The 17887-nt window shown below is 35.1% G+C and overlaps 1 protein-coding gene across 1 annotated transcript in view; it reads left to right on the top strand.

Annotated features, from left to right (window-relative positions):
* Window positions 1-3728: 3728 nt before the first annotated feature.
* LOC146996590 (uncharacterized) overlaps window positions 3729-17887 on the top strand; it is an 85278-nt gene continuing 71119 nt past the window's right edge. The window contains exons 1-2 of the mRNA XM_085819794.1: window positions 3729-3891; window positions 17007-17134. Coding sequence (XP_085675920.1) covers window positions 3888-3891; window positions 17007-17134 — 132 coding nt within the window. The 5' untranslated portion in view covers window positions 3729-3887. The remainder of the gene's footprint in view (window positions 3892-17006; window positions 17135-17887) is intronic.

Here is a 17887-nt window from a genome sequence, read left to right as displayed (position 1 = left end):
TATTTACTCAAGATCATTTCAATCCTAGCTGTTTGTTTATCTATTCCTGTATTTTCCAGTTTGTACATGTCACATGTCACGTGACACACATATGTATGCTACCCAGTATTATGATTATGATTAATCAACATCAGCTGATGTTGATTAATCATAATGATGTATATAATTGTGCATATTTTCACTGTTCCCCCTATTTTGTAAGGGAAAAATCATGTTATGATGTTTTATTTTGTATATTTTGCTGTATCCTCTATACTTTAATTTTCCTCCTGAACTACCATTCGGATGTCTCCTTGCCTCACGTGACCTGCCATCACCCCCTCCCCGTTCTCCAGCTCCAATCTTGTCTGCGGACCTACTCAGGCATTCGAGCACTTGCATCACTTCAAGCAACTACACTTTATGACAGCCGGGGAAAAGCTAGACATTCTAACTAAGAGCGGCGAAAAGCGGTTAAACGGAACGGAGCACTGTTAGTGATCAACATTACTGAGTTTTCCCACTTCTTATCTAAAATCTTATCTTCCACTCCTTATCTTAAAGGCCAACTTGTTTGTTGTTACTTATGCTCACTTGTCTGACAGTAGCATCAGCCCAAGCCCACGAAGTTCCTCGTGGCAAGGAGCGCAAAAGATACGCCCATCGTTGGTAGCAAGCTTGAGCACCTTACAGGTGGCAAGGTTAGCTCAATTCTGTCCCCAATTGTGGTGGACAGCATTCCAGAGGAGGACGGATCCAAGGATCTCTATCACCAATCTCTCCAGAGGACTTTCGGCTCGCCGGCTATTTAAAGTGCCGCCATGCCGCACTGACACTATACATTTATAAACATCCATGCCTTCTCTGGGATTCGAATCCGGGCCCTTAGGCCAAAAAGAGTGAGGAACCTTGCAGTCTTATTAATGAAAAAAATAATTGATCAAGGGAATAAAAGACTGAATAAAGACACATTTTTACGAGTTTGTAAATGCGTGCCTTATACCGGAAACTCCCCCCGGGGGTCGACGTAGAGAATTCTGCGAAGCTACTGGCAAGAATCTATACCTAGGCAGTCTCGGCTACGGGGGTATAAAATCACAAACCTGGCGGTTCCAGAACCCGAGGTTGGGTCGTTTATACGGCCGGACCTTGCGGGAAAGGCGTAAGACGTACACCAGGTGGTTCTGTAGCTTGGTGTGGGACGTCACCGAGTTTGCTAGGTAACGCCCTCATGGGACGCGCTGCCCATATAGTACTGGTCCGGCCGAAAAAGCGGAGGTTAAATGTAGTAGTATAGTCTGAGGCCAAAGATTCGTCGGGTAAGACCACGATTCGGGGGCATTAGGAATTAAGTGGAATTCGAATAAAGTGGTCGTGGTAAAGTTGGAATTTGTGCACCCAGAACCTCGGTCCATTGAGAGAGTTCAGTTAGTGACACACCTGTGACCTGCCTCCTGCCTAACATGGGGGAGTCTCAGTAGGGCTTCTAATGCCTCAGTTGCGTCTTCGGTGATGCAGGAGAGATGTAAAAAGTTTGATTGATTGATACCGGAAGCTATCGAAGGTTTGGCCATGTCTAGCTAAAGGACAGCAGAGCATATTTGGTTACATTAAGCAGCTCTAATGCTTTCAGCTGTTATATTTAATTATTAAATATCATGTACTTCGCACTTAAACCATAAAATTCAATTCAACAGCAATATCACAAAATAATTTTAAAAGAGCATGTCTTTAGAATTTCCGATACACAGTCTCTGGCGCTGAAGATATTTTTTTTTTACGTATAGTGTTGCCATGGCTAACTTTGAAATCGTTGAGTTTCTTAATCAGAAACTCATAAATGCTTTTACAAAGTATGAAACAGATAATAAAACTATTTCCAGATTCCAAATTTGGTGTTCCAGATGCCCATATTCGGGTGGAAAAGTACGTTATTCAAAACTTGATCGCTCTAGGTACCGTCGTTTTATCCCAATGCGAGAAACGTATTTATGCAGATTCTTCATTATTTAATCTCTTTAAATATAATACAGGGTTCTAATATTTGGTGGCAACAATTTAAAAAGTAATTCGCCGTTTATGATGAATCAACGCAAAATGCTAAAACAAAATTAATAGCCCTTAGGGCTAATAAAAATGCTTTCAAATGCACATTGCCAGTAGTTTGTTACCAAATCAATTACTGTTGTCACGTGAAAAGCTGGTTGCTTAGTTATTTTTAAGGAGGATTTAGATTTAGCGGTACTATTCGGTTTTGAGGGCCGTAAAAAAGTTTCATCGAAAATGTATGCGCAAAAGCGCCAAATCTAACAAACGCGCCCATTTAAACAACGCGCCAAATGTAGCAAACGCGCCAAATACAGCGTACGCGTTGATTTCAGATTGCGTAAGTTTATATAGTTCTATATTTCTTAAGACGCCATTGACATACTAGTTTAATTTTTAAATCCTTTTTTTTTTTTTATTTTAAATCCTTTTTTGATATTCTATGGATTCAACAATTTGGGAATTGCCCATGACGAAAAGTCGGCAATAGAATTTTGGGTAAAGTGCAGAATCATCCACTGCTTGACGCGATTTTAAGAATGCACATACTCGGTATCCATATGCACATCGACCTATTTTCACTTAAAAAGTAAAAGAAAATTGACAAAAATGCAATTGTTTTTACCCTTGTAAAAAGCGGCAAACAAATAAGTGAGCGATTCTGCACTTTACCGAGAATATTTTCAAAGAATAATAATTCATAATAGAACATCATTCATAATAGAAAATTACGTTTGAACAACCAACGAGATGAAATTATGCTTTAGCGATAAGTCGGTAGCGAAATAGCGATGCAGGCATCCATTCAGTTATGTTTAGCAATTTTTATATAAATTATAATAATGATGTGAAATAGTTATTTACTCTTATGCTTCCATTCATTCATGTTTAGCATTTTTCATATAAATTATAATAATAAAAAGGTATTATATGAAATTAACCTTTCATCTAAATTAAAACATCAGTCTTGGATAGTTATTTACTATTATACTTCCTTTCTTGCCGCAATTATTAGGGTTGCCACAATTATTTTTGGCAGCATTGGCATCAACAAGTTTGGCGATATTTTACGGCCCTCGAAACCGAATAGTACCAATTCAGCATGTTGGATTCTGTTTGACATATATTTTTAGTACTCCCAAAGGCATCTGAAATGATTCTTGTGTCAGCTTTGTTTACAAATCGAACATAAAGGTAAGCAAAAAGTAACATCCCAAAATTGCGGAATATTTCCTTTAAGCATGTACAATATTTTTTCATCAGAATTACAATGTTCGTTTGGCAAAATTCTCCACAAAGCGAATGGTCTTTACAATGTCAGAGTATTTCCAGTTGACTGCCAGGTAGTCATTCCATCACTGTTGGACATAACAGAAATGAAAATGAATACCCACTGTCCACACCCACTGGTCCACCCCTGGAGAGACGTCGGCACGGATTCGCACCAGTGCCTTCGCCCCTTTCCGCCAGTCACGAAAGCAACAGAATGGCAAAATGTACTCTTCCTGTGACACCCATCGTCACCCGTTCTTGTTGACAAGAAATTGTCAATAAAAGTCGCGGGAAATTGTCGGTAAAACATTTTTAGAGCATTGCATGCTTTTATTTTTATTGGGTTTTGTTACTAACCGGTAACAACGAAACAAAAATGGAAAGGAGACCCTATTTTATCGTTATTTCCGAACATGCATATGTTTCTAAATGGGTCACTACGATGTTATAAAGTTACAAAAATTGTTATACGAATGATAAATGTAGTTAGTTTTCGATTTGTTATGACAATGTTTGCTGCATGCCAATAAAGTGTGGTTGATGTTTTCATGAAACTACCTACAGAAGATTGATTGGGGCATTCAAATTTTATGAGTAAGTACAAAGCATATTTAATAAGTTGTAATTTGATTCAATATATTATATAAATTCTAAAGTTGTTAGCCCAAAGGACTATTAATTTCGTTTTTGGCATTTTGCGCTGAAAACTTTCAATGTCCGTTTCACTTTTTAAATTGTTGCCACCAAATGTTACACCCCTGCATTATATTTAAACAAAATAAATAAGAAAGATTCGGCATGAATTTATATACGTTTCTAGCGCTGCGAAAAAACAATGGTACCTGGAGATATCAAATTTCCAATAAGTTGTCTTCCACCAGAATATCTGGAGCCCGAACTTGGAATTTGAAATTTGTTTTATTATCTATTTCATATTTTGATTATATTTCATATTTTTCTTAAATTTTTATTTAAGAAACTCAACGATTTCAAACCGAGCAATGGCAACACTGTACGGAAAAAAAAAAATTAACTCTAGCGCGCGAGACTGTGTATCGGAAATTCTAAAGATATGCTCATTTATTACAATTATTTTGCTGTATTACTGTTGAATTGAATTCTATAAGTGCGAAGAACGTGATATTTAATAAATAAAGGTAACACACAAAACATTTAAAAAACGCCGTATTAGGCGTAAGATAAAATCTGAAAGTTTTCAAATTTTTATTTTTATTTTTATTTTATTTTCTGTAATTTATTTCTGAAATATCCTTTGTGTATCTAATTCTGTTTGAAATTCAATTCTAATAATAATTCTAGGACTTGGTACCTTTTGAATGCCTTTTTTTTTTAATTAAGAACTCTCATCTACTTTTTTATGAATATTAAGTGGTTTTCTAAGACCTTTAAGCTGAAAACAAAATTTTTGTTAGTAATTTTTTTAATTAAAATTTTTTAAGAAAATTTTCACAACAAAAATGTCTTTCTTCTTTACGATTTTCTGTGTTTTTACTGTATTTATAGAATGTTCATAAGAACTTTAATAATATGGCTATAGGACATAATGGGCTATAGGAAAGCGAGATTTTAATAATGTATTTAATAATTAATGAACTAGTTTCTCAAAAAAAAATAAAAAGCACAATTTCATGCAAAAACTTTTTAAAAAATTGATCTCAATTACATTTTCACCCCCAATAATTTTTCTTTTCACTCTTTTGCAAAATCCTTCTTGTTCCGATTAAGTATCTAATTTTAAACAAGGTATAAAAGTATTAAATAATTCAATCCATTCCTGTACAAGTTTAAGGACTTTAAAAGAATATCGAAAAACTACAAACTTAGAAAAGGCAGTTTAAAGAATGTAAACTCTCTGGATGGTCATTAAATCATTTCAAATTTCTTAAAAATTTTGTTACTAAATTTCAGTATATATATATATATATATATATATATATATATCAAATATTGAATGAACTGAAATTCATTGAAATGAAAAAAAAAAAAATTCTAATACTTGCGCAATAGCTGAAAAGTACACACCTCTACATATAATAAAAGAAAGAGTCTGTGTGTGTGTGTGTCTTTCGTTTGCGCAGCGCGTAAGCTAATAGACCCACGGCTACGAAATTAAGTACATAGGTGCATCTAGACAAGAGCCAGTGCACCTCGAAGCGATTTTTTTCAAAATTCGAATTCGAATTTTTTTTTATTTTATGTTTTTTTCATTTTGAGACATAATGGGCTATAGGAAAGCGAGATTTTACTCTAGACACTCCATTTTCACATCGTCATGAAACGTAGGTACTATTTACGAACTTAAAATAAATTTCGTATTTCAATAAATCGATTAAATACGAATTTATTTAACAAAGTGAATTTAACACTTTTTCAACGGGATTTTTTCTAAAAAAAGTTTATTTTTCTTTGATTTTTGGACACGTTAAACTTTTATCCTTGCGACTGCTTTTACAAAAAGAATTTTGGAAAAATGATAATATTTTGCATTTTTTAAAAAAAAATTTTAAATGAAGCTTCTGAGTACACTTCTCACATCTTTAAAAATGTGATTTTGGCAACAATTTTCCTGTCTTATTGTTGTTGATAGATTTTTGATGAAATCGCATCATTTTGAATAGTTTCATTCTTTTAGAAATATGGGTTTGGTAACAATTTTTAATCGTATTTCTTATGTCACTGTTTTTAAGAGATTGGCATATTTCATTTTCATTTTTTGTATATATAATACATTTTTATTGATAAATTTGTTCTGCAGAGTAAAATTGTGAGCGGAATTTTTTGTTTTTTGAGTTTCTTTAATGTTAATTTTTGCTTATTTCACTGTCTGTAAGATATTGAAATGTTTTGCATCATTTTTTTCTTCAACGGAAAGTTGGTTAATTTTTTTATTAGAATAATTTATATTTGTATTAAGGGATATAGCTTATTTCATTGCAATTTTTTTCTCTTGAAAATATAAGATAAAATATCATTAATTATACTTTGCTTTTCAGAATTTTTTGTTTTTTGTATTCTTTTATGTTATTTATTGCTCATTTCACTGTTTTTAAGATATCCAAAAGTTTTGAATGATTTTTTTAGGAAACAATGTTCTCGAGTACCTACGTTTAATGCTAAGTACCTACGTTTCATGACGATGTGAAAATGGAGTGTGTAGAGTAAAATCTCGCTTTCCTATAGCCCATTATGTCTCAAAATGATAAAAACATAAAATTAAAAAAAATTCGAATTTATACCATTTGAGTTCTTAAGATTTTGCAAAGGAAAGATGGTTAACTTATTTATTAGGGTAATTAATATTTGTATTAAGGGATATTGCTTATTTCATTGCAAATTTGTTATACATAATAACTTTTTTTATGAAGTTGTTCTGCAGAGTAAAATTCTACGCAGTTTTTAAATTTAACGTTTGGTATTCCCTTCAGTCATTTTTCCGGTACATTTAAAAGCCAGACGAGGGCTGGCAGCGAAGCTGGTAGTACTAAAATAAAATAAAACCTTGTACTGTTGAATTGGTCAATATAAACATAAACTACAAGGTTTTGTTTAAAACTTTATCTGGTCAGAAATATTATAAAAAGTCATAAAATGGAAGTAGAATTTTCTTCACTTGTTTTTTAAAACCCGTTCAAAACAATTTTAATACATGAATTAATTATAATATATTTTCTAAAACATTTATAACCAATATTAATGATATTTATTTCTCATTTTATTCAGTATTTTTAAAGCAAAATTTGAAACTTGAACAGATATAAAACATTTTATTTAATACCGCTCAGTAGTATATGTGATTTCTTTTAGCCATTTGGTTTCGAAAAAAAATTGCATTTTAAATTAATTTAGTTGCATTTTAATTACATAAAGTGTTTAATATTTGTTCTAGCACTATTTTAATAAAACTACATTCAGGAACTTGATCCCTTTCACTACGCAACCTGTTCCTGTTCGCATTTTATCACAAATAATTTCAATTTTTAGAAGCATAGCAAAGTTAACTGGTAATACACATAAAAGTATTTACTACTGAGTTGAATATATATATATACATAACAGCCAGTTTAAAGATGAAAATTGTTTTTTCCTAACTTCAATTTACATTTAAATAAATCAGTTTATACATATAAACAGAGTTTGCTGATAGTCTAAGTCGTACTTAATTACATTCCTCTTCTTTTACACTGATTTTTTAATAAGTTTATAAGGTATTTTTTGCCTCCTTTCTACATGCCTTAATGGTGTAACACTCGACGAGTTTCGAGAGGTCCCCGTTCGAATTCCAGTTAGAGTATTGTGCATTTTTCATCTTATCGTCTTCAAACTAACCTAATGACTCTATAGTGGCCCCGAACAGGGGCGGTGGTTGATTATGATTCTTCACAACCACGATTTGGCAATTGGGTCCCCTAACCCCCAGTCGCCCTTTAAAAAGGGGGAGTATATAAGATATTTTCTCCCTCCTTTCTGCATGCCTTCGTGGAGTCCCGGGGGCGGCATTGCGTTTTTTTCACATCTTGGGTGTCAAAATAACTTAATAACTCTACATGTTGATCAAATAATTAAGAAGTAGAAAAAAAAAAACGCTGAGGAAGTGCGACATATAAAGGGTTGTCAAAATTTCTAAAAGCCCTTATGCTTTAATATGAAAGCTTTGAGATTTTTCCTTATTTTATTAATTATTAGTCCAAAGGGGCTTTGTCCCTGAAGGACTATTGTTTTCGTTTTGCGATTTTGCGTTTGGTTCACAATAAATGTCCGTTTCACTTTTCAAACTGTTGCCACCGAATGTTAGAGTCATGCATTATATTTGAATAAATTAAATAATGAAAGATCTGCATTAAATGTATGTATATTTCTCGCACTGTGATAAAACAACGGTACACAGAGGCATCGAATTTTGAATGACGTAATCCTACTGCGAATATGGGCATGTGGAAGCCCAAATTTGAAATTTGGAATATGTTTTATTATCGATTTCTACTTTAAATCTTTAACGAATTTTTGATTGACAAACTCAAGGATTTCAAAGTGAGCAAGAAAAAATATTTTTATCTTCTGCGCGCGAGGCTCTGTATCGGAAATTCTAAAGATATGCTCAATTTAAAACTATTTTGCGATATTGCTCTTGAACTGAATTTCATGGTTTAAGTGCGAAGAACGTGATATTTAATAACTAAAGTTAACAGAAAAAATATTAATAAAACGCCCCTTTGGATGTAATTTAAAATAGGAAACCTTTCCGATTTTTTTTTAATTATTATATTTTTGTTTTGTTTTGTTTTTAAGATTTGATCGTTGTATCTTTCGAGTTTGCAGGATTTAATATCGAAGACAGTAGGTTAGAGCTTAGTAGACTATAATAAAAAAACTGCATACTCTAGAAATGAAGTCACATTAGTTGAATTGCGGGATCACATTAGTTGAGTTTACTCGAATAGTCTATGAAAGCCACCCGGGTGTCCGGATCTTACCTGTTCAGTTGTGAAAGTAATAGTACTCCAGAGTTGTTTTATTAGATGCTAGTACAAGAGTTGTTCGTTAGTTATTAGGAGAGTTATTTTATTTGATGCTTAGGGACACACTACATATTAGTATAAGTGTCTGTGTTGCATGTTTATCCAGCAATATCCATGCCTGAAACGTGTCATGTCTAGATACCATCTGTCTATAAATTCGCTTTCACCTGTCAGATGTAATAGTTATTAATTTTTGTTAGTTTTCCAAACTCAATTTTCTTTATTATTTATAGCTTATTTTGCATACATGTACTGTCATTTACAAGCAGATATAATATCGTACTTACTAGTCTTCTAAAAAGCTCAGACAGTAAAATGGTTAAGGGAACGAGTGCGATACCAAAGAGCCCGGGGCTCGAATCCGGGAGAAGGCATGGTTTTTAACTTATATAGAAGGCATAGGTGACTCACCTATTAGGTGCCTTCACAATAAAGTGAACTTCTTCTGGCTTTAGTTGCAGCCAAGCCGAAGTCGACTGACAAACCGCTATTGGGGAAAAAAATCTTCGAAGATGATAAATTGTTTTCAGAATTCAAATAATTAAAATTATATTAAAATCCATAAGCTAGAACCTGCTGCCAAAATTGATGCATAAGAAGAAGAGAATGAATTTGGAAGCACTACTTGGCACTGCTGAAACCTCAGACCCTTAAATTATCTTCCACATGTTCTTCGTATAGCCGATTTTCACAGTGTTGCCATTTAGCAGATGCTTAATTTATCTTTCAGATTTAATCAGTCAGGTACTGATTAACAAATTCAGTGATTTTAAAACAATAAATGCACACTTTAATAATTTACATCTTTATTTTACTAATCCTGATAATGCTATTGGGTCAATTAAAATATGTTTAGCTTATATTATAGCCAAGATATAGTTTTTAAAGAACGTCTACAGCTTTTTGTAATAAACGAAATATTTTTAGCGTCGTATATCATGTAACTGCCACAGAAACGTTTTTATTCTTTATAGTGCTTTGCATTTTTTAATTTATATATATATAATGTGTGTGTGTGTGTGATGTACCAGCTTTTGTCCAGAATAAATAGATTGTTGAAGAATCATAGATGTAGTCGTAGCTTAAATTATCAGACGATGTGTTTAAAAAACAGGATCCATTTAATATATTTCAGGGAAAATATCAATTACAAAAATCTGATCTCCGGAGTAAATAAAAAAGAATTACTAATATCTTTTTGTATGAAGTTTACTGCATCGTGACATTTAAGAAAAAGCCCCCGATATTCTTTTGCGAGTCTTTTTATAGCCTCTGAAAAGGCGGAGCTTCCAAGAAAATGACGTCAGCCTCGTCAGCCAATCCAGTTCGCTTTAAATATTTCCAGAACATTCTATAACTGTACGTGTAGAAAAGGCGGGGAAAACAACTTGACTACGGGGCTGTGGATTTAATTCCACGTACTTTCAAATAAGAGAACGTCGCCATTAAAAAATGAAAAGAACATACAGTTAGAATTTTAAGCTTATTCTTGACTATGGAACTTTATTATTACATATATATATTTTCTTTATAATATAAAATTTTTAATGATGAGCACTTCGTTATGGTATTACACTAAAAAATTAAGTTTGCATTTTTTGTTTCATTTGAGTTAAAAATTTTTTTAATAAACTTGAGTACAAATTTTACAGTTTTTTTAATAAATAACTGACGTTGCCTAGCAGACTATAAATTATGAGAGCTTATAAGCTATTTCTATTTCTCTCGCCTTCTTAGCATGCCTTCGTTGTGTAAAGGTCAGCACGCTCGGCGCGTATTCGAGAGGTGCGTGATCCGAGTCCCATTAAGTCATTTTTCGTCTATCCGTTTTACACGCCATTAATAATGCGGAACATTCATCACCCACATAGCATCCATACAACAAAGATTGCGAGAGAACAATGGACAGTCCTACATGCTGGAATGGTGTCCGCCGAAAACATCGCGGCAAAAATATCGCGGACGAAAACGTCGCGGAGAAAACAACGCAAGGCGAAAACGTCGTGCTACAAAACATCGTGGGAGAAAACATCGCAAAGAGAAAACATCGCAGTTTTAAAACATCGTGGTACAAAACATCGTCGTCGAAAATAAAGCGGTTCAAAAACTTCGCAGTTTAAAAACATCGTCGTCGAAAATATCGTGGTAAAAAATAAAGTATCTACAAATCGTCGCATGACAATAACACCGCAGACATGCTTTTTTCAGGTTTTAATAATTGTAAGAGGATATTCCCATAATGATTTGTGAGCGCAAGGTGTAAAGAAGGATAATTTTTACTTTCACATTTTTTTATTAACTAATAAATTTTTGCTGAAAAAGTAAGAAGGAAACTTAAGCATAGAAAATTAAATGCAACTTATAGATTATACTTTTCATGAAAAATTACCAGTAAAAACTTTAAAAAAAATTATTTATTAATGGCCTTTGTTAATTAACTATGTCGGTTTAAAATTCTATTAAGTGCTATAAGTTGCAAAGATTCCTTCTTATTTTCTCAGCAAAAATTTATTAATTAAAAAAAAATATGAAAGTAAAAATTATCCTTCTTTCCATCTTGCGCTCACAAATAATTATGGGAATATCCATTTACAGTTATTAAAGCATGTCTGCGATGTTATCGTCATGCGACGATTTGTAGATACATTATTTTTTACCACGATATTTTCGACGACGATGTTTTTAAACTGCGATGTTTTTGAACCGCTTTATTTTCGACGACGATGTTTTGTACCACGATGTTTTAGAACTGCGATGTTTTCTCTTTGCGATGTTTTCTCCCACGATGTTTTGTAGCCCGACGTTTTCGTCCGCGATATTTTCCGCTGTAACCGCTGGAATGGGCTAAGGCACATGTAGGAGATTACGGAAATGAGATGGCAGACAGTTTAGCTAAGGACGCGGCTCTAGGTGGAACTTCAGGTCCAGTCAACATCCCCTGGCCCATATCCCACCTCAAAAAATCCTTGAGACTCCACGCTACGTCTAAATGGCAGGAAGAATGGGACCAAGGAGAGACAGGACGCAGAACTTACTATCACCTATCATATGTTGATCCGGGAAGGACTATAAGTAATCCACAACTCATACGCTACATTACGGGGCATGGTCCCTTCCCGGAGTACTTTGCAAAACGCGGCATCAGTGAGACGGATATGTGCAGCTGCTGAGAAGTGGGAACTCCGGAACACTATGTCACAACATGTCCACTAACAACTGGACTACATATACCCATCCCGCAGACCAATCGCCAAGCGTTCTGTAAATTTCTTACAAAGCAACGCCATATCATATACAAACTAACAAAAGTAATGGATAAACTCTCTGCGCTTGGCACAGATCTGTGTCAGACAGCCTAAAGGTGTGCAGCAGCATACAAACATGCTATTCAGGTCGATGCAAAACAAGACGGAGTATATTTCGTGCTATTTCTAACATGCACGATTATAACAATGTACATATACTAAGTACACATTGAGTTATTGTGAGTATATTGGTGTATAAATGGACCATGTATATACAAGGGTTGGAACTTTAATAGTGGCAACACAGCTGAAAAAACGCTACGCAACAAAACCAAAGAATATCGCGTATACCACACGTAAACTACATACCTACCTTACCTCTCAGCAAAAAGACTCGTCCTGCCTACGTCACGCGCATGCGGAGTGACCCGAGAAACAGATCCTTGTATTAGCTCGCGGTCTAAAGTAAGTATTGTCAGGATGTTTTTAAAACAAGAACAACGATGTTGGATAAAAATTGAATGTGCCAGAGGTCGTACAGCACGACAGTGTCATCAAGGGCTTCAAGAGGCTTGCGGGGAATCTGCATTGCCTTACAGAACCGTAGCAAGATGGGTGAAAGCATTCAATGAAGGACGCCAAAACGTGGCAGACATGCTGCAGCCAGGTCGTCCGAGTGTCAGCGATGCAGATGTGCAAGCTGTTGCCGCACTAATGGACAGTGATCGCCACCAAACGATTCGTCAGCTGGTCAGACAAACAGGATTAGCGCATACGACTGTGCTGCACATTCTGAAGGAACGCCTGTCCATGAGAAAAATTGCTTCACGATGGGTTCCACATCAATTGACGGAAATGCAGAAATGGCTACGATACGATGCTGCCCGAACCCACCTGGAGCGCTATGAGCGCGAACGAGATGCTTTTTTGTGCCGTATCATTACGCTGGATGAGACTTGGGCTCGATCGTACCAGCCAGAACTGAAACGCCAATCAAACGAAAGGCGTCATCACGGGTCACCACGCCGTTCGAAATTTCGTCAGAACCCCAGCAATGTGAAAGTTATGGTGATTCTCGTGTAAGACTGTGATGTGTCATCCTAACGCATACCGTTTTCCCACAGCAGACCGTCACTGCGCAGTATTACTGCTAATTTTTGGAGCACAATTCCGACCAGCTTTGAGAAAAAAACGGCGACACTTTTTGCAGAACGCTCATGACAACGCTCGGCCGCATGCAGGGCAAGCTGTGACTGATTTTTTCAAGCGATGGGGTTGGGAAGTGCTTTACCATCCACCATACTCCCCAGATCTAAGCCCTTGTGACTATGACTTAATTCCTAAGATGAAGGAATCACTTCGTGGCACTCGCTTCCAAACTGTTGCTGAGATTCTTGCGGCAGTAGACCGGTCCATTCAAACTATCAACAAAACAGGTGCTGCTACAGGTATTCTGCGACTTCCACATCGTTGTAAACGGGTTGTACACAATGCTGGCGACTATATTGAAGGACTGTAAAACATGGTGACATGAATCACTTTTGTATTCCTTGTAAATAAATAGTTGCCACTATTAAAGTTCCAACCCTCGTATAATAAAAAGTCAACTGTGCTACGTATCTCAGCTAAATGTATATATCAGTAATGTATATATCAGTATAGTGTATATAATATATAGTATAATGTATATAGCAGCATAGTGTATAATGTGTCAGTATAGTGTATAATGTAACAGTATAGTGTATAATATATCAGTATAGTGTATGTAACGTATAATGTATGCATAATTTACATGTCATAAGTTCTGATGTAAGATATACGAACCATTGCAACACGATATTGCCCTTGGATCACATGTAAATCTTAATATAATTTCTTATATCTAAAATATTCCCATGCACATAATCAAATTAATGTAATGTAATATGCATATTTTAAATGTATTTGTCTTTGTATATGTAAGATTATGTACTATGTACCTTATTTGTAATACGCCATCATACGTAATATGTACCTCAACTGTAACATGCTGTATGAACCAAACTATTATTGTATGGCAAAGTACTATCTGCCAAGGCCCTTGTATGACACTGTATTTTAAATCGGTGACTGGTGTCAGGGGTTCATGTGGCCCCTCACCCTTCCCCATACCATCTTGGGGTGCTCTAGACAAGGGGGACGTGGCGCTATGCCAATTAACCGCTATGGTAGAGAGGTGGTGCTCGCGTCCTCCGTCACTTATCACTTATCTCTCCTGGTTTCAAAAAATACCTAATCTACAAGCTAATGCCGATCTTGCAGCAGAAAAGCTTCAACTTATTTTTCAAGTTAGGAACATGCGTTGAATATCAACTCAGTCCCACAAATTGAGCGATTTAAAAACCATTTGCATATTTCTAGATAATTTTTTTCTTAATTTTAACACCTATTTTATATATATTTTTTTTACACAGTTGGCTGATAATTTTTAAAAGCAGTTATCTCCGTTTAGTTCGCAAAAAGCATTAAGACATACGGCTGAATTTTGCCAAGATGTTTAAATAGATTAAAACTAGTGAGAGGAGAAAAGAATTGGAACAAGAAGGATGCATATGATTTGCGATTCCTACTCAAGGTCAGGAGACAAACAAGGTTAGGCTCTTCTCAACACTTACGTCACCTGCACAAGTGGAGGAAAATGACACATTGGAAGTAATTGCTTTTGAGTACACTAAAAGTCAGTGACAACAAACTTTATAGTGTTGTGGCTTTGGTTCCTCATGGTTCCTCATGAGAAATCTAATAACCTAATAACCTAATTGACAGCTTGGATACTGATCTCTAATTTTCTCTTTTAAACTAAGTACTCCATTATAAGGATAATAGCATCAGTTATTCAGGTATGTTGTTCTTGTGACTTATCTCAGTTGTTTGACAGTAACATTAAAAAAAAAGTCTGAAATGTTTCATATTTTAAATTACGTCCAAAGGCGCGTTTTTTAACGTTTTGTTTGTTAGCTTTATTTATTAAATATCATGTTCTTTTCATTTAAACCATAAAGTTTACTTCAATAAAAATGTCGCAAAATAATTTTACAATGAGCATTGCATATCTTTAGAATTTCCGATACACAGTTCGACGCGCTGGAGATAAAAAAAGTTTTTTTTCTCCCGTAGAGTGTTGCCATTGCTCGCTTTTAAATCGTTGAGTTTGTTACTTAAAAATCGTTAAAGTTTTGCGAAATATAAAATCGATCATAGAACAAATTCCAAATTTCAAATTTGGGATTTCAGATGCCCATATTTGCAGTAGGATTACGTCATTCAAAATTCGTTGACTCTATGTACCGTTGTTTGATCACAATGCGAGAAATATACATACATTTATGGAGATTTTTCATTATTTAATTTCTTCAAATATAATGCAGGACTCTAACAATGGCAACAGTTTGAAAAGTGAATCGACATTTATAGGAGTCCGACGCAAAATGCCAAAACGAAAGAAATAGTCCTTCGGGACTCATTCCGTTTGGACTAATAAACCCACTCAATTCATTGTCGCAAGGAATGCGAGATTGTGCCTGTCGTTGGCAAGAGCCTTGAGCACCCCACTTTCGCCCCCAATTTTGATGAAGAGCACCTCGGGGAGAAGACGGTTCTGAGGATCTCCCACCCCTATTTTACTACCACCAACCTCTCGAGAACACTTTCGATTCGCCGCATATTTAGCGTACCTGCCTGCCGCACAGACACTATACATTTACATGTATCCAAGCCTTCTCCGAAGTCCGAAACCGAAGCCTTCGGTAGGCAGTCAGCGTCTTTAAGTATTATATGTATTGGGAGGCTCATGCAAGTATTCATCTGCATATGAAGCATATACTTTTCTAAAAACGAAGCTATTCTTTTACAGAGGCACAGATAAAAGACAATATGAATGCAGTAAAAATAACTGCATTGTTTACACTGCGCTTTTTTTTTTTTTTTTTTTTTTTTTTTTTTTTTTTGTCCAAAGGGATTTTGAGTTTCCGAAGGACTATTACTTTCGTTTTGGCATTTTGCGTCGGACTCCTACAAAAGTCGGTTCATTTTTCAAACTGTTGCCACAAAATTTTAGAATCCAGCATTATATTTGAAGAAATTAAATAATGAAAAAATGCATAAATGTATGTATATTTCTCTCATTGTGATAAAACAACGGTACATAGAGCCATCCAATTTTGATTGACGTAATCCTACTGCGAATATGGGCATCTGAAATCCCAAATTTGAAATTTGGAATTTGTTTTATGATCGATTTCATCTTTTGTAAAACTTTAAAGAATTTTCGAGTAACAAACTCAACGATTTAAAAGCGAGCAATGGCAACACTCTACGGGAGGGAAAAAAAAACCTTTTTATCTCTAGCGCGTCAAACTGTGTATCGGAAATTCTAAAGATATGCTCATTTTAAAATTATTTTGCTACGTTGCTATTGAACTAAATTTTATAGTTTAACTGCAAAGAACATGATATTTAATAAATGAAGGTAATACACGAAACCTTAAAAAAAAAAAGCCCCTTTGGACGCAATTTAAAATCTGAAACATCTCAGATATTTTTTTTTTTATGAAAAATTCTTTATTCCTTATTATAGGCAAGCAATAAAGAATCTCCCTGCGTTTTTAACTAAATTCATTTTAATCCTCACTCCGAAACTGATTTAGAACAAATCCAAACCTCAAAAATTCTCCCAAGGTAAACAGTTTGAACTGTCGCTTGTTTGTCGCCCGCAGGTGTTTGTGAGGAAAAATCAATACATAGTATATATGTGTGTGTGTGTGTATATGAAAGAGAACCCCTCTTTAAAGGGCTCAACTTTATGGCGTCCAATCCCTTTTCAAGTCATCGATCCTGAATGTGATATCCAAACTTCATGAAGCTTGTATCTCTTTTCTTCTTTTTTCAGGGAAAGGAATGGCGAAAAAGAAGCTGAAGATCTCAAATCGACCCTTCTTCGATCAGTATGTTTCAGTTTTCATTTTGTTATTAGCAGTTGCTGGGAGCTTGGCTTTGCTGAATAATACGAAAGCCAGGGTAGGTATCTTATAATCTCTTAGAAACTGTGTAATTTGTTAAAGGCCGACAAGAAATATATTTCAACATTTCTATGCACTTGAATACTCTAAATAAACATTCACAGACATGTGTTTCTTGTAAGTGATTCATGATTTAGTTCAGAAAGGGATGAATAATATTAAACATTTTTGGTTTGTGTGATTACAGCCGGAACATAACAGCTTCCAGTTATAACTTTTCCGGTATAACTTTTTCCTCTGCGACGAGTAGCCCCAGCGACTGGTAGGTAGCAAATGGTGTCCTTCTCTCCGAGGAGGGGGGGGGGAAGGAGGTTGAATCTCCTGAACCAATCTGAGGGGGTTGGACCGTATAGTGCTGTAAAATGGCCTAGAGCCGGACAAACCACGTAAGAAAATTGATGTTATTGTTAATTGTTAGTTAAAGATGCTTTCCTTTTGGTCTCGTTTTCATCCCCAGAATAATAATAAGGCGCGTCTATTTAAATTGAGGTAGAAGAAAGTGCTATTTAAGGAAACATTTTGGAAGGTGATTTTAGAGCGTGTTATGCCTGCTTGAAGACCACGCTGCTATTTCGAGTTACGTTAGTTTGATTCCGTGGCATTGAATGCTTCTAGCCATCAAGCTTGTTTCCGCCGACTTTTACGAGTCAGAGCCTTCCTGCGTGTTAAATTACCCTGTGAGACGTTAGGCTAAATTTAATACATTTTATTTTAAACTCAACGTTACCTGTTTTGAGTTAAGCCTGAGTGA

Source organism: Stegodyphus dumicola, chromosome 7, assembly GCF_044657685.1.
Source record: "Stegodyphus dumicola isolate Sdum_Otavi_A_Nest chromosome 7, ASM4465768v1".
Classification (NCBI taxonomy): Eukaryota; Metazoa; Arthropoda; class Arachnida; order Araneae; family Eresidae; genus Stegodyphus; species Stegodyphus dumicola.
Note: the sequence above shows the minus strand (reverse complement) of the source record. Positions and strands in the feature narration are given on the sequence as shown.